This window comes from Asterias amurensis, chromosome 11 (genome assembly GCF_032118995.1).
Source record: "Asterias amurensis chromosome 11, ASM3211899v1".
Taxonomy (NCBI): Eukaryota; Metazoa; Echinodermata; class Asteroidea; order Forcipulatida; family Asteriidae; genus Asterias; species Asterias amurensis.
Genome location: NC_092658.1, coordinates 2,135,948 through 2,162,458, shown reverse-complemented (window position 1 = coordinate 2,162,458; position 26,511 = coordinate 2,135,948). Strand labels below are relative to the sequence as shown.

General features: G+C 38.6%; 1 protein-coding gene across 1 annotated transcript; it reads right to left on the bottom strand.

Annotated features, from left to right (window-relative positions):
* Positions 1-527: 527 nt before the first annotated feature.
* On the bottom strand, positions 528-26,300 carry LOC139944234 (sorting nexin-29-like). The gene is made up of 18 exons (XM_071941208.1): positions 26,181-26,300; positions 22,295-22,508; positions 19,578-19,636; positions 18,959-19,133; positions 14,523-14,655; positions 13,374-13,479; positions 12,076-12,999; positions 11,016-11,180; positions 10,537-10,600; positions 10,257-10,385; positions 9,755-9,840; positions 8,433-8,502; positions 7,778-7,931; positions 6,995-7,041; positions 6,370-6,466; positions 5,058-5,198; positions 3,747-3,886; positions 528-3,217 (listed from the first exon to the last, which is right to left on the bottom strand). Exons 2-18 carry the CDS (start codon positions 22,492-22,494, stop codon positions 3,109-3,111), a joined length of 2,799 nt encoding a protein of 932 aa, XP_071797309.1. The 5' UTR covers positions 22,495-22,508; positions 26,181-26,300; the 3' UTR covers positions 528-3,108.
* Positions 26,301-26,511: the final 211 nt, after the last annotated feature.

The window sequence follows — 26,511 nt, the reverse complement described above, 5'->3', positions numbered from 1 at the left end:
AATAAAAGTGGTAAGAAATATAAGTCCTCGCTGGTATGTAGTGTTTAGTATTATGGCTGTTTAGTGGTAAGAAAAAAAGTACTGTACTAAGCTTATTTTTGTGCATGAGTAGATCTGTGAAATGTTGGGCCCTACCTCTACATGTAAGAAATTAATCTGACAAAGTATGTTCCTTGAAAGAAGTTCTCAAAACACAAAAGAACTTTGAAATCTTAAAGCCATTGGACCCTTTCGGTAAACAGTGTTGTCCAAGGCCCACACTTTGTGTACCACAACTTCTATATCAAATAACAAACCTGTGAAAATTTAGGCTCAATCGGTCATCGGAGTCGGGAGAAAACAACGGAAAAACCCACCCTTGTTTCTGCGCTTTTCGCCGTGTCATGACATGTGTTTAAAATAAATCCGTAATTCTCGTTAACGAGAATTTATAATGTTTTGCTGTTTTCTCAAAAAGTAAAGCATTTCATGGAATAATATTTCAAGAGAAGTCTTTCACCATTGCCTTCTGTAAACCCTGTAAGTTATTTGTAAATCTGTGAACTTTTTTTTTTTTTTTGAACCGAAAGGGTCCAATGGCTTTAATAATAATAATAATAATAAGACTTGTAATGCGAACATATCCACCCTGCTGGGTGTTCAAGGCGCAGAATATAATGTTAATGCAATGAGTAATGACATAACAGCATCAAATGCTTCCATTTTTTCTTTTTGCAACCTGGCTGCCCCACACAAAATGAGTAAAAACTTTGAAAAATAAATATTTTTTCTTCCACTTTAAACAATCACTCTAAGTCACGAGCCATGATAATTACATTCAACGATGAAATTGATAACTGTCGGTCCAAAAGCTCACTGATTAAAAGTTACACAAAAATAATAACAATAACAAAAAGAATTGTATTGTGTGTTTCTTCCAGAAACTAGTCATATCCCTTTTAAACTCAAAATTATTTTAGCTAACTTGAATTTAAAGGGACTAAAAAATAACTGAACCTCAACAATGATTTAAACTTTGGCCAAAATTATAGCATTGAAAGTACAACAACACATTTGGATCATTCATAAAAATAATACAAGCACTTTTTGGTAAAGGGCATGGTAAAATAAATCTCACCTAAAAATAGATAATGAATACTGCTTTAAGATCCATTTTTTTTAATAGATATTCTTAAGAGTTGTCGTAAAAAAAAATCCACAAGGATTTAAAACCTTTTTTTGTTTCGGTCAGAAGAACGACTATGTTTTCCCTTTTTGTATGATAGTAGACTTGATTTCAAGTCTAAGATCAGAGTTATTTCTCTGTGTCAGCCACGCAAAACAAACCCATTAGCTATTAAGGAGGCTAAAGACCATGATCACATACTTTGAACCAAGTCTAACATAATAGATATTTTAGTACTTATAAAGCGTAATCTGTTTAAAATAATACCTCTTGGACTGTTTTTTGATAATGATAAAGCTGCACATAAAAAACACACATAGCATGACCAAAACATTATATATTATACTCTTTATATGCCTTTTTTACAATAAAAGAAAGAATTGACAAATAATTTCTCAAAAATATAATAGACAACAAAATGTGATACATTTTAGATGTAAAACATTTGCAAAATACAAGCGAAAATACAGGGTGAGCCTAGGTTCACGGAGAGTCAAAGTAATCCACAAAAAAAAAGTTATTGGTTTAATAAAAAAATTCAAAGATAATTTAAATGATTTGTATTTTCTTTCAGCCTGAAATTAAATGTTTTCGTTGTTGCATTGTGTGGTTTGATACTTTATCTTGCAAATTCTACTTCAAGCAGTTTGTTTTAATTTTTCTTATTATTAATTTATGATAACTCCTATAAATGGATGTAGTTGCATCATGTAAGGTAGCATTGGTAGTGAATTAACATCACAATTAAAAATACTCCAAGATGATACTCAAGAGAAATAGTATAATGATATCAAGTCCTTGAATGTTCGCCACAAATAACGACCACACCAAGGTCACCATTTTGAGAGTCAATAGGTAAGCGTGTAAAGATGCTGCCCCTACCATTCAAACTACTGTATGTCTCACCATGGTGGAAGGAAGAGAAGAAGCTCGAACGAAGGGACTTTAAAAGTCCAACCCGTGGTACCGTGGTCGTTTAACGACACCTCGTAATCACCCACATACCTTATACAGACAATGGGTTGCCTGGCGTATGTGAGTTTGCGCGTGCGCACTTGGTTCTTCACTCAACCATGGTGTCGTATGTCGTATGGATATAATACAGAACAAACAACTTTTTTGAGACCTGATAAAAATTGTGTACACTTTCGCCCACCAAATCGAAAAACACAATTGAATACCAACCACCCTCATGTGCTTATACCCAAATTTTGATCCACCGCTAGTGACCGGAAAGTTGCAAAAAATATGCTATGATGTTTCCATGTAAACACCACAAACGGTCTATGAAAACGTGTGTATTCACAATTCTTGTCTCCAATGATTCAACTTTACCTGAAGGCAACGGTGCAGAGCGGCGGTACCACGGGTTCTGTACAAAGAGATCTAATCCCACTCGTTAATCGCCCGTCCAGCTGGAGGTCTCCTATCTTTTTCCACTGGTCAGACAGGGGCATTGTCAGGGTATTCTTTTGTTACTCTGCGGTTTTGTGGGTCGTTCAAGCTCCTTCTCTTCCTTCCTCCATGGTCACACAGACACCAAAATGGTGCAACAAACATTACCGTGCTGATGGCATCAGGTGAATGCGGTTAAAAGAAACCATTTTGTTCTTTACAAACTATGACCACCATTTTGTATGGATGACCTTTAGTATCACAAAATGTAAAACTGGTTTGGCACAAAATGACATTTTGTACTTTAAAATGTTTTATGAAGAATATGTGTGATCTGTTTAGGGTAGCATAATTGATGTATCAGTGATATGTGTGACTTGATAGCATTTCTGTTAAATAATAAACTACTGTGTCAGTGGAAATAAATGTGAATTGAACTGTATTGAAAAAAAATATATTTTGCAGTGAAGGCCACCTGTACTGTTGCCAGAAAAAACTTGGAAAAACTTGCGTCTGTGAGATCTTTCTAAAAACCTTGTTGAACCTCATCATAATCCGTCGTATGTTGGTGTGGGAGGAACCGGTTTACGTCCTGCTATCAGCTTGTTGGATTTGTTGAGGCTAAGAGCTCTGCTCTGTTTCCTGGTAGGTTCGTCCCTGGATTGGATTAAGATTAATGGATTTAAGGATTGGATTAAGAAAAGAGCACCTGATAAGGAGTGCAGATTAATTAAATAAAGAATTTGAGGCCACTGCAAGGTGTGGGCTACAATCTATTTTTTCCAGGGGCCGTTTCCACCTACTCCTAGGGCTGAAACAGGGTTACCCACTTTAGAGTCCATACAGATGTAGGCTTGGGTATCAATCCATCAGAAGCCTGGCTGGTAGAGCAGAAAGCACTACCTCCCAAGTCCCAAACAATATTGAGAATGGACCAGAAAGTGTAAATTCTTCAAGTGGCAAGTACTTTGTAGTAAAATAAATCTACACTTTAGAGTCTATTCTCTGACTTAAACTATTTCCCCCAAAGCCATTGGTTATGTAACAGTTCCAATGAATTGGATTTCTCAATTATAAGTGTGGATTTGTAAGAGCAGAGGGCACCATACTGATTTTACAGAAGAAAATCTACGCCTGGGGAGAGATTTGTTCAAACAAAGTGCGGCAGGATAAACCAGATACTCACATGAAGAATGGCAGAATACCAAGTAGTACTTCTTTACATGGGTTGTCAGCAAGTTCAGCTGTGTTGCTCACACAAAAATTGAGGACACAACGAATGTAATGCTGTAGTTTTTTCCTTCGTCCTTCAACAAATTTGGAATCCTGGTTGTGCCAAGAGAAAGAAAAAAGAATTAGAACTAAATATTGATGGCAAGTTCCCATCCATCATAAAAATTTAAAAAATTCAATTTCCCACCGATAAAAAAAACATAAATTATAAGTGAAATTGGGAATGACATTAGATTTCTTTGGAGTACAGTTATTATTGTTATCATTTTATATTTTTCAGAGAGTGAAAACCAAGGGACCCGCAGAAGCGCCTAGCACTGTGACACGTAGCCCTGAGAATAGCTTTGTAGAGAAGATGTAAAAAAATGTCAGTTTTAGATGTGGGACGAAAACCCCAAATTGGGAAAACGAAAGCAAACAGGTAGGGATTGAAATCACAAACCACATACAAGGCTCCAATCCAGGAATCACACCAAGGTCAACAGAGGTGAAAGGCAGGGAAAAAACCATTCAGCCAACCTGTCTCGAGATAAGTGACTTTGTTTCTCAGTAGGAAAAAAACTATGAATAAATATTCATAAATACCTCAGACAGTTTCGCTATTCCTATTGGTGGAAAGCGCATCACGTGGGTGTGTATAAACCTTTGTTTATGACCAGTAAAAAGTGTTGAAACATGGGCGTGACACGCGAGCTTGCACCTGTGTTTTTAAGATAGTTTCTTTATTCCTATTGGTCGAGAGCAACGGCTGAAACAGTTGTGCCGCATCACGCGATACGCGCACGCGCGGAGCATTCCCTTATAAGGAGTTCTTTACCCGAGGGCCTTACCATTTCATAGCTGGAGGGGTGTTATGTTGAAAGAAATCATTGAACAATTATAATTTTTGCATTTATTTTACTTTTTGACCAAAAAGTGTTGATGTTTTTTGACCGAAAAGGTATTTATGAATGGGAATCAAAGTGTGTTGAATCGGTTTTCAACTAGTGGTTTAAACCCGCTGAGGCCTGGTTTTTGATAATTTACCTCGACTTCGTCTCAGTAAAATTATCAAGAACCAGGCCTCGTTGGGATTAAACCACTAGTTGAAAACCTCTTCACCACACATTGATTCCCTTAGTAAACTTGCGGTTACAACCATGTGTAAATCTCTTTTGTGGGAGTGTTGGCTCTGAAAAGAGCCGTTGTTTTTCAGGTTTCATGAGGTTTGTTTAGGGTGGATATCATTTGTTTTTTTACCAACTTTGTTCTGGGGTTGGTTTACCTTATTTCCAACAGCTTTCTTTGGAGGGAACTCAAAGGTGTTGATAATTGCATTGGTCTTTCTCATCTTATGATGAAGTTCTCTAAACTCTGTATACCTCCTGTAGACATTCCACTCTTCATCACGGATACGGACATAGATCTAAGAGAAACAGACAGGGGTTAAGTGTATATATTGATTCAAAGTATGGGGGATGGGTTGGGTGACGGACCCTTGAAGTGATGACGTCAGATGGTTGGGCTTATCAATGACAAAAATGTGAATTTCTAATGAACCATTTCAAGGGTCACCAAGGCAATGTAGGTTTGATTTTTCATGAAGGCAATGAAGACAATCACCTCGGTGCCCCCAGTCATTGCCTTGATGCAACTTTGAGTTTTTCCTGTAGAGCGTTACATTGCACCAAGAAGCTGAGTTGTGAAGGGCCCGACTACCACATGGTCGAACCACAAGCATTTAATGGTACCTTTTGATCCGGTCACATCGACCCATATGGTCCTCGCAGCACAGCTAGAGAGTAGAAGTGTTTGATTTGTCAGGGAGGGCATGGAGGAAAGTACTCATGGCACAGAAGAGAACCACTGTACCTCTACTCACATATGGCCCAAGTGGGGATTGAACCAGGGTAACAGCGGTGAGAGGCGAGCGCTTTGCCACATAGCTCCCTAATAGTAGTTAACTTTAAGAAAGGTAAAATGTCTAGCCTGTTTGATGTTATCTAGCCTTTTTAATGTAATCTAGCCTGTTTGACGTGTTTTAGCCTGTTTGACGTGTTCTTTCCTGGTTGATGTTATCTTGCCTGTTTGAATCTAGCCTGTTTGACATAACCTAGCTGTTTGACGAAACATAGTCTGTTTGACGTTATCTAGCCTGTTTGGTGGACACTAGCCAGTCGTCTAGAGAAGAGACTGGACGGCTGCTGTACAAGAATGCTCTCCCTGTGTTAAACAGATTCATTGGGAGAGGCATGTTACAAACCTGGAGCTCTACGGTGGACTACCGAGAGTTAGCACCAAGATTAGGACAAGAAGGCTGAGATTAGCAAGTCACTGTCTCAGACATGCTGAGCTGGCAGTGAGCAAGCTTGTGCTATGGGTCCCTACTCAAGGTCACTGTTCCTGAGGCAGACCACAAACCACCTATGTGGACACCTTGTGCTGGGACTCTGGACTGCGTCGGGAAGAGCTGCGTACAGCAATGGAGGACGAACGTGTTTGGAGGGCCATCATAAATGAATGAAGCCTGTTTGACATAACCTAGCCCGTTTGACGTAACATAGCCTGTTTGACGTGTTCTAGCCTGTTTGACGTACCTGGTAGACATGGTAAGCATCTCCGCCTTTGCCTCTAAGGAAAGCAGAAGGGATCCAGATGTTCACTAAGGCTCTTTGGTTCGATTGCATTGAGTCTCTGTGAAATAAAAACAATGAAGGCACAGGATTAAAATGTACGTTCATATTTGCTCCTTGAAAAAAAAATAGAAGGAACAACTGATACGGAATCTGAATTAGAATTACATGGTCGGCAAAGAATCGTAATGGAAACATCACACCAACTTTTTGTAAAGAAGGCAATAAGGAAATTGAAGTTATAGAAGTGGGAGGAAAACCACAAAGAGGGGGTAAACACACGTAGTCAGGTAGGGAATGAAACCCAATTAACATGCAAGGCTGCAGTCTGGGTATTGAACCCGGGTTCACAGAGGTGGAAGGCAGAAGAAAAAAACACTGAGCCAATCAGACTGTTATATCACAAACTTTTTCCCAGGGTAAAAGAAATCGGAAATCACAATACCATGTCTGAAAATACCAGTCTACTCATCTCAAAGTGGAACAGTCCAAAATAAAAAAAGGGCTTTTCAAATATGTGAATAAGTTATGCTTCATATAAAGGTGAAAGCATTTCTGAAGTAAGAGCTTTTCTCCTATTTTAACTTACGTGTCTGTAAGTTCTGCTCCAGGAATGCTGTTTTCATCATGGGGTAGCTGTGGAGGGTATAAGCAAACACAAATTAAAATCTATAATGATCTTAGTACATTGTCATCACGGAGTAGACTTTTTTGTGGAATTCGGGAGACAGAGTAGATTTTCGGAAATGCACAGACTTCTCAGTTCTTAAAATAAGTAGTAGAGAAGTCTCCCAAATTCTAAACAATCTACTCTGCGGTAGTAGAATATAAATCGAGACAAGTTCTCAAATGAACATAATCTACCCAGCAAGAAGATACACACATGGTGTTATCGCAAACTAATTATACATTTTTGATGTTTCAATGTTTTTACAGTTTGCGAGGATTTGAATTACACTTTTGGGGATCAAATAAAGAGAAATTTAATTGACCTTAATTGAATTGAAATGACGATGACTAGAGCACGCTAGTCGAACAATGAGATCAATCCAAGAACTGACTCCCCGGTAGTACAGTTAATTACGATCCTATAGACTAAAGTAGTAGTCCCAGCAAATTTTCTATACCTTCCGCCCGGGAAGTAGTTAAAAGGCAGGATAGTTCTTTTCAGAACTGAGAAGTCTCCCGAACATCCAATAAATCTACTCCGCAATAGTGGAATAAAGAAAGACAGTTCTCTAAGAACAAACTCTACCTGGCAAGTAGATACACACATGGTGTTACCGCAAACCAAACATATATTGATACCTCACAATGCAATGCCTCAAATCCTATATGAATTAAGTTGAAATAAAAAGAGTTAAATACTCACAGGTCCTCTTAGATCTACCAGCTCATCTCGTAGCCTCTTGACGATGTTATCTCGTTGTTTGAGTTGTCTGCTCAGGTAGTCATTGAACTCCATCAGCTCACCGTGCATCTCCGCTACTTGGATCAACTTGCGCTCATATTCAGCCTCTTGGTCACTTCAAGAAAAAGCAGAAAGGATCAAAATCTCCCTTTTTTTAAATATCAACTTAGGCAATTAGTAATACAAGGACTTAACTAACCTGTTGGTATTTGCTTTAATATTATTTTGTTTGTTTGTTTTTTAAACTAAAAACATGGTTCCCTTTATTTCAAGGGGTGGAGTTTTAAGTTGAGTTGTTGTTTGGCATCATGGAAAATCATTGGCTGTACAACTGTAATTGTTTTATTCGGAAGTAAAGGGAAGGTATTCATTTGTTAATCACACTTAAAATTAATTGCAATAATTACTTTTGGTTAAAGGCCTACACCAGCATTCAAAGTAATGTAGTTATGTGAAAAGATATAAGTTTGTCTGCGCGATATCTAAAAAAAGTGACACCTTTTGAAAATAAATTGTCCTAGGTTAGTTTTATTGTATACATCTACACTTATACTACGATTAAAACAATCAAACTGTTCCAAAAACCAAAGGTATACTTCAAAGCACAGCTACTGACCTATGCAGTGAGCCAGGTTTGGGGTCAGGAATCGCAGGCTGTTGCTCTTCAACACGTATACCTGGAAGACCTGAAACAAAAAGATGCAGCAGATCTTGAACTTAAGGGCCATGTACAGGGATGTCACACAGGGAAATGGACCCTTTTCATGAAATATTGCACAAAGCGCGTGCGCACTAACATTTTGGTTGGCAAAAATGAGGTAATGGGTGCGTGACGCAGACACGATTGTGCGTCTGCTTATTACTCAACTCTATATCGTTTGCCAACCAACAGCATCTGTGGGGTACGCTGAAGGAATGTAAGTAGCATGTTTCATGAAAAGGGTCCATTTTATACTAGCAAACAGTTCCAGGCATTCTCGATGAAGAAAATCCACTTTTGAATGGTCGCATATTTATTTGAGGACCGTAAGACATTGTTCGACGAAAAAAAATGAGTCATGTGCTACCGAAGTACTCAAGTAGCATGCACTGCAGTTGGTTGCCTGTAAAAAGTTGCCTCATGTGGCAAGGCCCTAAAAGTCCCAAAGCCCTCAGAAGTCATTCTGAAGATTTGGTTGGGTTTGGAAGGATATGGAAGAGTGTTTTTACACCACCAACTCTTACCAGAGCCAAATATCAAACCTGTTTAAGTAGAAACATCTGCTTAGCAATTTCTGCTAAGCAAGTTTAAGTAGGAAATGGTATTTTTCTGGTAACCTAATCTTGATTTTTAACTGTATTGTTCTAAATCTTACCTACTTTTTTGTGACTGAATCAGCTTTTTGGTTATTTTGACCCAAATCCCTCAGTCTTCTCGAGTGCTTTATTGAAAGTGGAAGTGTCGGTGCCGAGCGGTTAAGAGCACCCAATTCAAACTCTGGTGTTTCTGATCAGCAGAATGTGGGTTCGAATCCCCAGCCGTGACACTTGTGTCCTTAAGCAAGGCACTTAACCATTGCTTCGCCCTTCGGATGGGACATAAAGCCGTTGGTCCCATGTGTTATGTAACGCATGTAAAAGAACCCCGTGCGCTTATCAAAAAGAGAAGGGGTTTCGCCCCCGGTGTTCCTGGTCCGATCGGCAGCACATTGCGCCAGAGCACCTTGTAAAGCATTACATGGTGCTATCATAATTAGGTCTCATAATTCAAACGTAGTCCCACATCTTGCAGGAAATACTGTATGTTACAGCGCCAGGAGCGTCACTGGGTGACGGACATGTGCGCTATATAAGAAGCCACAATTATTATTATTATTTACTATTATTTAGATAAAGAGGATGTAGAAGGATGTTTGGAGGGCATAGGTTCAGGTAGAATGGATACTGTATGGATTTTACCTTCGATTGCTTGTGGGCCATCCCTCCTTAACATCTGAACAGCTCCAACATACTTCTTCAGTTGGTGTTTTAAGACGTCATTCTCTCTGTAGAAATCATGAAGAAAAAACTTGTCCTTAATTCACTTAAAAATTTAAATATATTAAGTATTTTACAGGGTAACCCCTGAAGTTATGTATTCCAAGGATCTTTTGGAGCAGTTTAAGAATGCCATCAGATGCAAGTAGTCATGTTTTTACTAGCACATATCTCTATTTTTGTATATATTTTGGCACCCACTGAGCACACAAACCGTCCGTCGTCGGCAGCCGCACCCTTGTCTAGATGCTAAATAGGCTTTGACAAAGAAGCTGGATAGATGTACATGTAGATGTAGAACAGTGTTCGCAAAAGAGCAGTATTTCTTTATATGTGATTTACTTCACCAGGCCAACTAAAAAAGTCTGAATTCTGATTAAAGTCAGACAAATCCAGAGAGTTTCACTTGTAGCTGGAGGATTACCTTAAGAGAGCACCAATCTGTGCTTGAAGCTTCTCCTCCGTCTCTTGACTACTAATCAGGAGCTCCTCGAGTTGACCTTTGACATTGCCGGAGTGTTCCATCTCACTGTCTAGAAGACTCCTTAGAGACCTGAGAGTCAACGGAACGAAAAAGGGATTCTTATTTATTGAATGGAAAACAAACTTAAAGAGTGATACCTCACCAAGCAATGCCTCAAATCCCATAAGACAATTCTTACCCTTCAAATTTCTGCTAATAATATCAGAAATGGATAGCTCACCTGTTTTGCTCTTGCAGGTCGTCGTTACGGTTCATCATAGCAAGCACTGCCTGTTTGAGTTCATCTGTTTACACATAAAATAGAAACAAAATTTCAGTCAAAATTTCAAAAAAAGGTAAAAAAAAAAAATCCATTTTTATCAAGGGCGCATTCCACTCAGGCAAACAATGCAAATGTTTGCCAACTTACAACGACATTTTCAAAGGGGAGTGCATTGGGTACAAAAGGCTTTTGCAATGTTTGTGAAATTCAGCAAATTGGTGTAAAGAGGAGGTGGTAGCATCTGTTTACCACCTATAAAACAATGGACAAAACCAGTGACATGTCCATAAAACCAAGACAATAAATCTGACCTAAACCTTACCTTAAATAAATCAATTATTTCCAGTTAAGCTTTTCAATTCCTTATGTTAAACGTAAGGAGTAATGAAAATAGTTTTCATTCTAAAGAGCTGACAACAAACCAAGATGAAATTTACCGCTTGACATAGTATGGTAAGAGGCCAGTGTATCTTCCGGCGTCCCTGGCTGCATTGTGTTCTCTAAGCTGTCCTTCAGGCTCTTCTGAGCAAGGAGTAATCCTAGAGCGGCATTCTCAGTCTCTGCGCCGAAGGCCAACATACTAGAATCGGTAGACTGCGTATCTAGATTCAAACAAAATCAAACATCAACTTGAACCTTCGCATCTTGGGCAGAAGCTTGTCGACTCACAATATCAAAAAAACATATTATGTGCACAGCCACAATCATGGGTACACTTTTTGTCACAAATAGTAAGGGAATAAAAGGGTAGAGTTCTTAAGCGGCCGTTTAAAAACGGCAGGGTCGTTGCCATGTGATTAAGGCCCGAGCCAAAGGGTCTTGACTGTTTTGATAAAACACATTAAAAAAACGCAATTATAGACACCCTGACAATTGAAAACTCGAGGTTTGAAGTATTTTTTTCAAAAATTTTGTGAAGAATCTGTTTGATGCACGTGGGATGGTGTACGCGCGTGCGCGCGCTTAGAAAAAGATTATGCGTGCGTGCTTAGAAATAGATTGCTATGAATTGCGCATTCCGCGTGATAATATTGGTGTATGCGCGGGACCGACACGCGGAAGGCAGCCGGTTATAAACAGCTCCAGCTGGTCATTATCAACCTTTTAAACAACCCCCACATGACGCGCTCTCCACCAATAGGAGTAGCGAAACTGTCTGGGGTATTTATGAATAGTGGCTTCTTATGGATTAGGCCTGTCACCCAGATACGCTCATTGGGCTTTAAAATTATTACCCCTGGTCACTGGGCCATTTTTATTTCATTCCTTACACCATCTCAGCTCCCTTGAGAGTATACAGCCTGTGCTGCCAAATATTTAAAAATCATTAAAGATGTCTTTTCTCAAATTGCAAAAACAAATGCAATGCATATTCGAAAAGTTGAAGAATATTAAAAAAAGTTCCAGACTAATTTTCTCTCCAGCCTCAGTTTAGTTACATTGATTCTAATGGAGAAAACCAAGATAACTACGCAGTATTGATGTATGGAACCCTACCTTGCTGCGAGGCTGAGTCATCATTCACTGGATACATAGCAACCTCATCATCTGCGCTTCCGATGATGTGAAAACTCGCTTGGGCTGTCAACTTTCTCGCACCCTCCTCTTGAACTTCAAAAACCTTTGGGGGCGAATCCCCGACTTCTACATCGTAACTGCTCGATTCAGAGACTGATTTGGAAGATCTTTCCTGCTGGCGCAGTTTGTCCGCAACGCTTTCTGGGTCAACCGTGTTCTTTACCATTTGCTCATATTGCGCTATCATTGATGCGTCGTGAGGCGTGGGCGGAGGTGTGGCAGGAATCGACGTGGCAAGTACCTGAGATGAGTCACGCCTGTAAACATTGTTCAGTTGCTCTGGAATGGTAGTTGCACTGGTTGGCATAACTGTATGATTGTGTACTGGTGCATTCTGGCTTGAACCTGTTTCGACCGGAACCGACTGGTTTAGGTTGGTAATGTCTTTCCAGTTTTGGTTTGTTTCAATGATATATGGGAGTTCTCTGTCCCCTCGTCCGTCCTGACTCGGGTAAACTGGTAACCTCTTCTCTGGGAGATTTTGTACAGCCTCAGCGGCACTCTGTGAGTTATGAAATGATGAGATTCCTGATTGGTCAGTTCTTTGCTGATCTGGTGTTTGACCTGCAGTGACCTGTGACCACACTGAGTTACTTGAGTGTGATGTTGACTGATCCGAGTTTGGATTCAAGTCCGGAGTTTTCTTGATAATAGAGGGCAGAGTTACTTCGTTCGTGTGCGTGTCAGAGTTTCCTGATGAGTTTTTACGAGATCTGCCATGTAGACGAGAAGGCGGTGAGCCGCAAACAATAGTACTCCCCGAGTCATCATCGTTAAAGGAAACGATCGAGATTGCGCTTTTCTTCTTCTTCTTTTTCTTCTCTTTTTTATCTTTAACTCCTCCTAAAAAAGGTTCAAAAGGCAAATCACTTCTGATAATTTATTCCAATTAAGTGCTTTCGTAAGTACAAAAAGTTGTTGTATGAGTCAAGGTGAACAAATACAAATATTCTGGTAAGAGAAAATAAATCCAGAGCATTTTATGAGAACAATTGTTGTTTATACCTGGTTTCAGTTCTGGTTTCATTTGACAACGATAATCTAAAATTAAAAGAGATTGTTATGAAAGGCAGATTATAATGATTTGCACAAGTATTCCTTAAAATTGTTCCTTTAAAACTTTGGAAACTGAACACAATCTGCCATTTAGATAAACCAAATTGTTGACTGCACGCCGTATCCAATTCTAATCAAATAACACTATGTGGTTTTCATACCTGAGCTTGCTGTTCCAACAACATACACAGGTTCCAGGTCTGTATCTCGCATACTGTTAGAATGAACTACTTCAGGTGTCTGAATAAAGGAACTCAGCGATGGCGCCTAGTTGTAGAGAACAAAAGCAACAGATAATAAGAATTTGAAACTTTGCACGGTGACGTAACAACTAAGTGAGGTTTCTGGAGACACCATTTAAAAACTCTCTTTACGAGGTGTGGTTGTTCTTTATATAAAACAAGTGGTTTAAAAAGTGACTGTTTTTTGCCTGCAATTACATTTTTGTCATCTCTAAAGAACAAGTAGTGCTTACCGGGTAATAAATTCACTCTATTGACCCCTTGCACGCGCGTCACACGCGGCAACTGATGCCACGCTCACCATGTTGGTGGTCAATAGGTTTACGTGTAAACGTCGCGTTGCCTAAAATGCGCACTTCTCTGAATAACACACGTTGACATTGACCACCAAAATGGCGCATCCAAGATTATTCTGATGATGACGTCAGGTGAGATGGGTCAATTGGATAAACATGTGCTCTAGTGGTCATACAAAAATCCAACTTTACTAGTTTAAATAAGAAAGGATTCTTCTGGTTAAAAGAGCGCTCTACTGGTTAAGAGGTCAACTTTTAAAGTACATGGTAAACCACAGTGGTTATAAAACACCATACTAGCTTAAATAAGAAAGGATTCTACTGGGTTAATGTTTACTTTTTAACTGGTCAAAAAGTAAACCACTAAAGGTAACCTCAGTGGTTAAAAGATTACCTTACTATATGTAAAAAAGGTTCTGATAGGTTTAAAGAGTGTATTAGGTTTGCGGTAACACCATGGGTATGTATCTACTTTGCTGTGAAGATTTGTTTTTTCTTGTCTTGGTATGTACTCTACTGTCGCGGAGTAGATTTCAAGTTTGGAAGTCTGAAAAGAACTCTCCAGGGCCTAATTTCATAAATTCTGCTTGACAAGTCTTTGCTAAGCACAGTTGCAACAATCTGGGGCAGCAGTTGCAACAATGTAAACTTTATGGAACTCTGGCTGGTACCCAAGACTTTTATGTGCTAAGCACATTTGTTGTGCTTAACGGCTTTAAGAAATTAAGCCCTGTTTATTAACTACCACCCGAGGTACTGAAGATCTTCTTACCTGTTTGATTCCGTTGAGTTCTTCCTTGTCGATATTGATGGCAAAGAGGATGGAGCCGAGCCCCCTTGCCATGGTTGGGATCATGCTAGATCGCTCCTCATCAAGAATAAACGCCCACGGATCATAATACTGCCTGAAAAATAAAAGGAAGAAGAAGCGTGAACATGTTTCCCTTTTCAGCATCACCTTTGGTAAAAGACCAGGGGTGGATTTGACAAAGAGTTAAGACTAGTCTTAAATTATCTTGAGTTATGACGAGTTACTCGTCCTAACTTAGGATTAGCCTTAATTCTTTTAATAAGTCCTAGGACTAGTCCTAAGTTAGAAATATCTTTTTGAACTTGACCACAGTGCCTTTGATAGAAGGTTAGTGAAAAACACATTGTAGAATGTTGACAAGTGTACTAAATGTTTTTCCTATTCGACTACTATTACTAATTGTAACTAATTATAATACATGAAATTTGGGGTTGATCGAAGACAAATTTACCAGAGCAGGTTGAACCATGACCTTGGGTTTAAGATGCAAGCGCTGTACCAGCTGAGCTAGCTGGCCATTTGTTGGCATCCACCCTACTCTAGTCAGTTTTTCTTTGTTCAACCCCAAATTATTAAAATATTAATCCAGTCAGTTTCTCTTGTGGTTTATAAAATAACTACACGCCCAATACAAAAACAACACCTCCTTTTTAGATAGTACAGTGTGAGTAATGTTTTCATCTTTTGTTCCGATAAAATAAAAATAACAAATTACAAAAGTACTGAAACAGGGGATGAGACAATGGAATGGAAAGTGAAAATAGAATATTAATTTTAATGTGAAAAACGATATTCACATCCTCTCAATGTTTTCTTTGGCAGATAGTTCAAGTCTTGCAATTAAAACATTATTCATGAATACCTCAGACAGCTTCGCTATTCATATTGGTGGCGAGTGCGTCACGTGGGTGTGTATAAACCTTTGCTTATGACCAGTAAAAAGTGTTGAAACATGGTTGGACACGCGAGCTTGCACCTGTTCTTATAAGACAAGTTTCTTCATTCCTATTGGTTGAGAGCAACGGCTGAAACAGTTGTGCCACATCATGCGATACAGCATTCCTTTATAAGGAGTTGTTTACCCGTGCGCGGCGGAGGGTTTTACCATTTCATAGCTGGAGGGGTGTTGTGTTGAAAGAAACCATTGAACAATTATAAGGAGTTGTCTACCCGAGCGCGGCGGAGGGTTTTACCATTTCATAGCTGGAGGGGTGTTGTGTTGAAAGAAACCATTGAACAATTATAATTTTTGCATTTATTTTACTTTTTGACCAAAAAGTGTTGATGTTTTTAACCGAAAAGGTATTTATGAATGGGAATCAATGTGTGTTGAATCAGTTTTCAACTAGTGGTTTAACCTGCCGAGGCCTGGTTCTTGATCATTTTAGTGGGACGAAGTCAAGGTAAATTATTGGGATTAAACCACTAGTTGAAAACCTCTTCACCACACATTGATTCCCTTATTAAATAAAGAATGTTTGCAAATAACTGGCATGACTGGGGGGCAAGCATCTCTTATCAGTCTTATATAACTTTGTATATTTATCAATATCAAATGTCAACAAACACTTTGATCCAGTTTGTTAAAAATGGTTAACACGCCACATCAGACACGATTTCCATTATCATCATCATCTTTTGTCCTTGGACGGATTTACATACTATTGTACAATCACTTCAATAGTAGCAAAGAGCTGTGTAGTTAGCTGAGAATAAGCTTGGGCGATATCACGATATTATCGAATATCGCGATATTAATTTGGAAACGATTTTGATATCGGATGGATTTGGTTTTAATCGAAATATCGATATATCGCGATATATCGCGATAATCGCGATATATCGATTAAATATCGCGATGTATTTGCTAGCTGAGACATCTTACACCCCATAGGTTTGGAGTAAAACCAGAAGAATAGGTCATTAGAACACCTCTCTTATGCTATGATTGTCTCTTCTACAACTTTCACTTGGAGTTTTAAGACTAATGATGTCAAATTTCATTAATCGCGATTATATCGAATATCGCGATATATTGTCGGCGATATATCGTGAATAAAATAAATCGATATCGCCCAAGCTTAGCTGAGAAAAACTAAAGACAGCAAAAAAAATAACAAGGCTATTGTAAAAGCACCTATAATTTTAAAATTGTTACTCACAATCTAAAAATGAAAATACCAGAAGACGGAAAATTTTATTACTGGGATTTTGACACCTTGTTTGTTACAATCGGTCGAGTTTTGTTGTCGCGGGTAAGTGCTTACAGGTGAAAAGTGCCCATTTCCATTGTTGCAGTAACTCCTATTGACATCATTGATCTCTCCTCTGATTCAGCGTGAAGCTTATAGCGGGAATTTTTAAAAGCTGCTCTTGTAAATAGGAATTTCTGCAACAATGGAAATCGGCACTTTTCAGTTGTAAGCACTTACGGCGACAACGATACTCGACTGATTATAACCAACAGGGTGTCAAAATCACCGTAATTAAATTGTCCGCCTCCTGGTATTTTCATTTTTAGAATATAGGTGGTTTTACAACAGCCGAGTTTCTTTTTTGCTGTCTTTACATTGTCTGAACGTTTTGAAGGAGATTAAGGGGTCCTGAAAATGAGTATCTTGAGCTTCCTTGAGAATGTTAACAACTTGACTCAATAACCATTCACTTGCAGGGCAAGCGTCCATTTTCTGCGCTAGCTGTGTAAGTAAACAGTGCCTAAAACGTGGAGTATGCACATGCACGACCAAATTACCCTGCTTACACGTGAAATAAGCTTAAGGTAAGCGCAGAATTGACTGCTTCCGTAAGTGCCAAATCTTTGCTTACGGTAAGCAGAGCCATAGAAATGGGCCCATGGCCTGAATCCATTGATTTTAGCATTTGGCCACTAGGCTTTTTAGTCCTGTGATTTAGGCATCGGACTTAAAAACCGCACTGGAAAACCGGCCAGAGTCCACAGCTGAAGCCAACTGGCCCGAGTGTTATGTCTGGGTATGGCTGAAACCATAACTGCTAAAACCAAATGGCTAAATACAAAATGGCTGAAACCGAAATGGCTGAAACCAAAATGGCTGAAACCAAAATGGTTGAAACCAAAATGGTTGAAACCTAAAATGGCTGAACCAAAATGGCTAAAACCAAAATGGCTGAAACCAAAATGGCTAAAACCAAAATGGCTAAAACCAAAATGGTTGAAACCTAAAATGGCTGAACCAAAATGGCTGAAACCAAAATGGCTAAAACCAAAATGGCTAAAACCAAATGGCTAAAACCAAATGGCTAAATACAAAATGGCTGAAACCGAAATGGCTAAAACCAAAATTGGCTGAAACCAAAAATGGTTGAAACCTAAAATGGCTGAAACCAAAATGGCTGAAACCAAAATGGCTGAAACCAAAATGGCTGAAACCAAAATGGCTAAAACCAAAATGGCTAAAACCGAAATGGCTGAAACCAAAATGGCTGAAACCAAAATGGTTGAAACCTAAAATGGCTGAAACCAAAATGGTTGAAACCAAAAATGGCTGAAACCAAAATGGCTGAAACCAAAATGGCTAAAACCGAAATGGCTGAAACCGAAATGGCTGAAACCAAAATGGTTGAAACCTAAAATGGCTGAAACCAAAATGGTTGAAACCTAAAATGGCTGAAACCAAAATGGCTGAAACCAAAATGGCTGAAACCAAAATGGCTGAAACCTAAAATGGCTGAAACCTAAAATGGCTGAAACCGAAATGGCTAAAACCAAAATTGGCTGAAACCAAAAATGGTTGAAACCTAAAATGGCTGAAACCAAAATGGCTGAAACCAAAATGGCTGAAACCAAAATGGCTGAAACCAAAATGGCTGAAGCCAAAATGGCTAAAACCGAAATGGCTGAAACCAAAATGGCTGAAACCAAAATGGTTGAAACCTAAAATGGCTGAAACCAAAATGGTTGAAACCAAAAATGGCTGAAACCAAAATGGCTGAAACCAAAATGGCTAAAACCGAAATGGCTGAAACCAAAATGGCTGAAACCAAAATGGTTGAAACCTAAAATGGCTGAAACCAAAATGGTTGAAACCTAAAATGGCTGAAACCAAAATGGCTGAAACCAAAATGGCTGAAACCAAAATGGCTGAAACCAAAATGGCTGAAACCAAAATGGCTGAAACCAAAATGGCTAAAACCAAAATGGCTGAAACTGAAATGGCTGAAACCAAAATGGCTAAAACCAAAATGGCTAAAACCAAATGGCTAAATACAAAATTGGCTGTAACCAAAAAGGCTGAAACCAAAATGGCTGAAACCAAAAATGGCTGAAACCAAAATGGCTGAAACCAAAAAGGCTAAAACCCAAATGGCTAAAACCAAAATGGCTAAAACCCAAATGGTTGAAACCGAATTGCACTTACTTTAACATCCCTGGCATGCCCAGCACAGTATGTAGATACCTCTCCAATGAGTGTTCATTTAAGGTGCTTCGAAGCCACGCCCTTGCCCTCCCTGCATCTGTTGTGATATGCTTCAGCGACGTGTAGCGTTGGAGTTCATGTTTGGTGAGGTTCTCACGGACGACTGGCCAAAATGCTGATTCGAAAATGTGATGAATGCACAGAATGATTATTGTCATGAAATGTTTACAGTTCATAATAACATGTCCTTGACATGCTTTATTGATCGTGCATGGTTGTGTACACTTTGATTCAACGGTAAAACTATGTGAAGCTACAGTCAAGTGTGACGAATGCATTTTTGAATGGTTTCATTTATATAGCACCAAATCAAAGGCATTTCAATAAACGATGAGGATTCAGACAGAGATTATGAAATCACATAACAAATTTAAAGATTTTTGTTTGTGAAACCGACAAAGAGGTAAAGCGTTTCTTTTTTGCTTTCACATTTAACATGAAGTTGATTTATTTTAAAATGGTCAAATAACATCAATAATTGTGTGTCCCCCCCCCTTTGGAAAACTGTTTTTTAAACTAAAGAAGTAAATTTGGAATTTGTCACTTCGCTTCCAATTACCTTGCTCCGCCTCTGTTTTTATAAGTGGTATATTGGGCACGTTCAGTCCAGTCATCTGCCTGCAAGCCGGGAAGAAAACTAGCTTATATAAACATGTCTGGAAATCTACCAGTCAATCCACAAATTGGAAAACCTCCTGCTAAAAGGAACAGCTGATTGAAGTCAACACTCTGTAGGCTTGACCTCTGTGACCTTACACGGCCTCCTATGACCTCCAGGGTCTACATAATATATTGAGTTACAAGCTGAAACTACCCCACCCCCACCATCACACAAACACATGAAAGATCAGTGTAAACATTGCACAGGCTGTGCACATCTCATGACTGAATTTGTTTGTACAGTCTCACCAAACAAAAATATGAAGGCAGTTTTTGGTTGTTTTAGTATAATTAAAAAAGCATCATACATTACAAGATTATTGTTCAGTTTTGAATAATTGTAAATGAACATGTTGCTTATTTGGTTGACGTGTCAAACAAAAGTCAGCAATTAAGGCCAAATGGGGTAGAGTGATGCAAAGAAAAAAAGTTCATCATCAGATGAACATATATTGAACACTAAAAAATGTCAGAATCCGAATCCTGTCATGGCATAATCAATCCTTCAAAGCAATATACCATATTGGATATTGTCAGAGGCCAGTAGCCACACTTTATGCTTGCCAAAATATAAGGCTACATCAAATATAAAACCTGATAAAGTTTTTAAAGCGCCATCAGTTTTGGTTTTCTATAAAACTTTAGCATTTTAGGCAAAGATATTTCAAAGGAAAGTTTTGCACCATTAAATTATTTGTAAATCTTTCAAATTTGTAACCATCCAAAGCTGTGCTTTTGAAATACTATTTCAAAAGTTGTATACTAGGCCTGGGCGAATTATTCGAATATCCGATTAAAGGTGAATAGGTTTTCCTATCCGTAACCGCGAATGCCTTTTTTTTCTTAACCGGATATCCGCATAGGGCGCGAATACCTATTTACAAACCGGATAATTCTGTAATTACAACCGAGTAACCGGATATTCTTTAATACCCGAATATCCGCGGACGTCAGGCGACAACTGATATGAATGTTTTGTCTGAATCCTTAAGAAACTTCTATTAACACAGCATAAAACAGCATATATTAAGTATTTAACTATGCTCACCTCCATGAAGAGTTAAAACAATGACATTTCTGACGTAATTTGTTCAAAGATTACAAAAGTTTTCCTTCACGTAGAGTCAATCACGATCAAAAGAAAAAGCAAATCGCCATCTTTAAATTAGATCCGGTCATTTTTATGAATGAACCGAGTGACACTGTCTAAAACTAATATCAATCCGCCCATAAGATCTCATTCACAAACGAACAGCGCCCTCTTTTTTTTTTTAAATAGCTCCCTATAGCAGCGAAAAAACTATTTGAATATCCGGTTAATTTCGGATAGTTGGCCAGCGGTATCCAAATAACAAAATTTCACTATTCGCCCAGCACTATAATGAATACACAAGCTTGTTACCCAAAACTAAAAAGAACACCCTTCCAGTGTTTACCCCATTTTTTGGCAAAAATTTTTTCTGTAAAGAATTTAGAGAAGATTTAAAAATTCCCATTTTTTCTTCTTTGAATTGAGGACATGCAGATGAAAATATCTTTCAACAAATAGGCCAAAAAACTTGTCAGTATGAATGTTCCTAAATGCGACATTTTGAAACTGTTGAATATCCAGGAAATGAGGGTCATAACCAGCCTGAACATAACATCCTGGCACAAAATCCCATTTCCAGTGCTTGCAAGGTACATGTTCATGTAAATGTAGCGGTACACTGAACGTACAGAGCAAAACAAACAAAGAGAAACTAACAATGCTCTTAGCTGAGCACTGAGGCGTGATTCAATATTATAAAACCATATTTCTATCGAAACATTTTAGTGAATAGGATTTGTATGGATTCAACATACCGTTCTTTTTCAAATTCGTACGGAGGAGATTTAAATTGTGTAACACCCTTTTTTTGCATAGTTTTACAATTTTGGTCTGAACGCTTACTACACATAGAACCATTTTTCTGTCAAATTCAAGAAAAATGGATAATTTAAACCAAATAAAAAGAAGCAAAAGCCTGCTTTGGTTCATACAACCCAAATTATTTACAATGTGTGTAGATGCTGAAAAAAGTGCATGGTTTTTTACTATTTTCTCCTGGCTCACACAATTTCATGGCTCTGTATGCAAAGAATCGGCGCTTGCAGAAGCAGAGACCACCTACATCCGCGTTTACGTCAATAATGTTCTTAGCTACTTTTTGTGCTTCTTAAAGGATTTGGGTACTTTTTGTTACACAAAACACGATGTCCACAGATTTACAGTAAACTTACACCGCTTGAAGATAATGATAGTAGAAAGCTTCCCTGAAAAGATTACTAGAAAGCGTACCTTAAAATATTAGTTGCTGAGGTGCTGTAGTTTTTGAGAAATGAGTAAAACAATGTCATGAAAAAAAACGTTTTTACATGCTAAAATAATTTTCGTCTCATGATCACTGAGACGAAAATTATGTTCACGACAGCACCTAAGGAAGTTATATTTTCAGGGAAGCTTTCTACTATCATTATCTTAGTTTAATGTAAATCTGTGGACATTGTGTTTTTTGTCCTACAAAAAGCACATAGACCCTTTAAGCAGCTCTATGAAATTGAACCCTAGTTTTAAGACTAATTCTAAACCCTTACTTGAGTGCATTTAGCGGATTACTTGTAGACCGTTTCAAACCGTGAACCAGAACGGCCTCGAACTGAGCGCAGAGACACGACACACGGCTGTCACTGTCTGTAGCGAGCTCTGTACGTCCACCAAACCGGACCTGGCACTGCTTGACCGCGTCTAGAAGACGGTCAAGAAGATGTTGTCGTTCCTGTGGTAGATGCTCCATGCTACCTTAGGAATCTGTCAGAAAAAATTAAGAAACTGTAAACATTTGTTCTTTTGTGAACCATTAATGATTCTTTTGTTCATTTAAAGGCACTGGACACTATTGATAATTACTCAAAATAACCTTACTTGGTAACAAGTAATTGAGAGCTGTTGGTACCAAGCTTTTAGCCAGCAATGCGTCCGGGCGTCTTTTGGACGCCCTATTTCATTTTTGGACGCCCCCAAAAACTGTCGGACGCCCTTGAAGACGCCCTGTTAAGCTTAGGCGATTAATGAATTGTCGGCAAATCATGGTTTTGATGAAGTATCTTGATGTATTCCCTAATTGAGACGTCTTGCAACCACAAAGGGCTGTTTAAAAAAATATTAAGTCCCAGAAACAACCGCAAGATTCTACAATTGATCCTGAAATACCAGGGTTTCTTTGAAAAAAAAAAAACATCAAAAGACTCTAGCACCCATGCGTCTCCCACAGACCTGCAGAAGTAACACAATGTATCATGTTACCTCCCCTGTGTGGGAGCCTTGTGTGCCGCCTTGCCGCCGAACTGCAGACCTCAATGGGATCATATTACACAAACCACAACTCATCCACAACCCAATTTATGAATGAGAGGTCACCCCATGTGCATTATGGATGCTTATTGGTTAGCTAGAATGAAATGGGCGGGATCTAGCTAAATATGCACACATGTAAGAACAGTCATGTGCAGTAGACACTTTAAAAAGACACTTTATGTGTGTGTAATAGAACTCTATGGTGTAACTGAAAGGCCCATGTTCACACCATGGGTAGACAGTACACCCCACAGATCCATAGCCCGATTTTTTAATACTAATAAGCATTGAAATTGGTCGTTGTAACGATGTCAGAATTTCGGCTAAAAAATATAAATGATACTATTTTGATGATATAGCGTGGGATAAATAAAAGAAATATGCTCAAGCTTACTTAACCTTGTATCTGGCCATTGAAAAAACAAATATATAAATTGCATCAGACTCAAGACCAGTTGGGCCTTTTGTAAGCAAAATGAAAGAAATACCAAAATTGCTACTATGTGCCAGTTGCATGTTTCTGCAAGATACAATGTACAACCAATTTATCTTATATACTGTCGCCCATTCATTGTTTGCCGGCAAGGGTATCAAATTTCACGTCAGACACCCAAGGTTTTCATTTCACACACAATTTATTTTGTCATATGAATGGTTGTAGCCTACTTCATCATGGGTACAGGAAAATCACAAATTTCTTCCAACATCTTGCCAGATATTCACCCCATCCAGTGTCGAGTGACCCGAGTGACCCGAGTGACTGTTCTAGCAGTGATTTTCCTGACCCCATGCAACAACCGGGAAAAATAACAGCTCGTCCCACTCCCATTGTGAGTTTGACTTCCCTCATTCGAATCAAGAGACAAGCCAAGTCGCCCAACTGATGTCGATTCCAGTGACAGCGACCAACATTAGTCTGTACCATGCCTATCTAAAAAAAGGGGTAAAGAACACAAGATCTAGAAGAGTCCTCCCAAAAAACAAAAGACAGTGGAAAAGAAATTTGTCCGTACATGGTTGGCTACCCAAAGCATACGTTGAGTTGAGCACACAGTAGATGCAATAGCTCTGTGGTACATGTCATGTACCTGGCTACATGATAGCTGAAAATTTTTCCCAAAAATTTGGACGCCCTGTTTTTCAATCAAGTCAAATTTTGACACCCTATTTTCAAATCCTGGCTAAAAGCTTGGTTGGTACTATAGAACATTATGAGAAACGGCTCCCTCTGAAGTAACATAGTTTTTGAGAAAGAAGTAATTTTCCACGAATTTGATTTCAAAACCTCAGAATTAGATTTTGGAGGTCTCAAAATCAAGCACCTGAAAGCACACAACTTAGTGTGACAATGGTGTTTTTTCTTTCATTCTCACAACTTCGACGACCAATTGAGCTCAAATTTTCACTGTTTTTTAATTTTATGAATATGTTGCGATACACCAAGTGAGAAGACTGGTCTTTTGAAAATTAGGCCTACCAATAGTGTCCAGTGTCTTTTAAAGCCATTATACACTTTCGGTACAGAACAAAAATTAAACAGATTTACAGATTTACAAATAATTTACAGGGTTTACAGAAGGTAATAGTGAAAGACTTATCTTTGAAAAATTATTCCATGAAATGCTTTACTTTTGAGGAAACATTAAAACAATATCAATTCTCGATAGCGAGAATTACGGATTTGTTTTAAGCACATGTCATGACACGGCGAAACGTGGGGAAACAAGGGTGGGTGTTCCCGTTATTTTCTCCCGACTCCGATGACCGATTGAGCCTAAATTTTCACAGGTTTGTTATTTTATATATAAGTTGTGGTACACGAAGTGTGGGCCTTGGAAAATACTGTTTACCGATGTTGTCCAATGGCTTTAAACGAACTGTCAAAAACAAAACAAAACAGGAACTTTACTACTGATCACTGAACTACAACTAACCCAAGGTCTACTTCCAGAATGACGGTGGTAAGGTACGGATTTGTTACAAGAAGACACTTCCTTCCTGCAGTAGCTAGTTCAATGACTTGTTTACGAGTTTCAAAAAATCATTTTATTGTGTGTGCTCATTGTTGGTACCGTATAGAGGCCAAGGACGAAACAGAAAATGGAAACAAAGGGACTCCAAAGGGGAATTCTAAAGACTGAGGTTCTCCACAAGGAATTGTTTGTACCGCACAATTGACCCCTTGCACGCGCATCACACACAGCGACTGGTGCCACGCTCACCATGTTGGTGGGCAAGTTAGGTTTACGTGTATTAACGCCGCGTCGCCTAAAATGCACACTTTACTGCGCAGCATAGAGTTCTATATGAAAACGCACAGTGAAATTGCCCACCAGTATGGCACATTCAAGATTTTTCTGATGATGACGTCAGGTGAAATGGGGCAATAGGAAACTTTGGTAAAATGCAGGGACAGGGACAGGGTAAAGAATACAACAATGTTCCATCTGGCTGGAACTCTCTACAACTTAATCTTAGGTCTTTGTTGTACCACAAAGAAGTTCAAAGATCTTCTCAATCAAAACTTATCTTATGTCAACAGTTTTGAAGGACTAGTTTTGTTGTCTATTTTCTTTTCTTTTGTTAATTTTTTTGGAACAATTATAGAATACAGGGCCACTCCAGGGTTAGGTTTAGGGTTAGGGTTAGGCCATTAGTATTAGGGTTAGGTTTTTTTTTAGAAGAAAGATGAAGAAAAAAAAGTCAAATAATTGACAAATTCATACACAAAAAAACCACATTGAAAACACAGCTTAATATTAATAAAACACATTGATAAAAAAAATTGACACATATTCATATGGTCTAAAACCCTTTATAAACAAACAGTACAATGCACATGTCTGGCACAATGTACAGCTGGTACACTGTCTAACATTTTAATATAACAGTACACTAAACAAATAAACATAAATATTAAACAGTTACTTCAGTAGCCAGGTATGCTGTTATTATTGAACTGACTGTTCAGGCAGTGACAACAATGTATGTTGTGCATGCCTGACTTCACAAATTTAAAAGCGCAGACAACCAGCAAACCATTGCATCATCTACAATTCCAATGGCAGAATCCCAATTTAATTGAATCATTGGGCTATTATATCAGAAACAAGCCAGCATACTTACCAAAACATGAGAAGAATAAGGCCACCGATTGAACATCCAATTCCCATCCAACCTCAGTTAACACGCGAGGCCGTGGGGGAGTTCCTCGAAAGACAAAAATGACATCGCCTACTTTTTACTTTTTTTTGTAGTGTGATGTTTTTTTCACGTAGTCAGCATCTCTTTACATTCGTACTGTGCGCTTATGGACACTAGGAACAAGACTGGGAAAATGTGCAAAACAAGGTCGAATTGGGAATACAGTCCCATTTGGAGATAGTTAGCGGCTTCAATACGTACGGGGTAGTCCCCGTATTCTTATTTGGAAAAATTAATTTTACTTGGGCTTTTA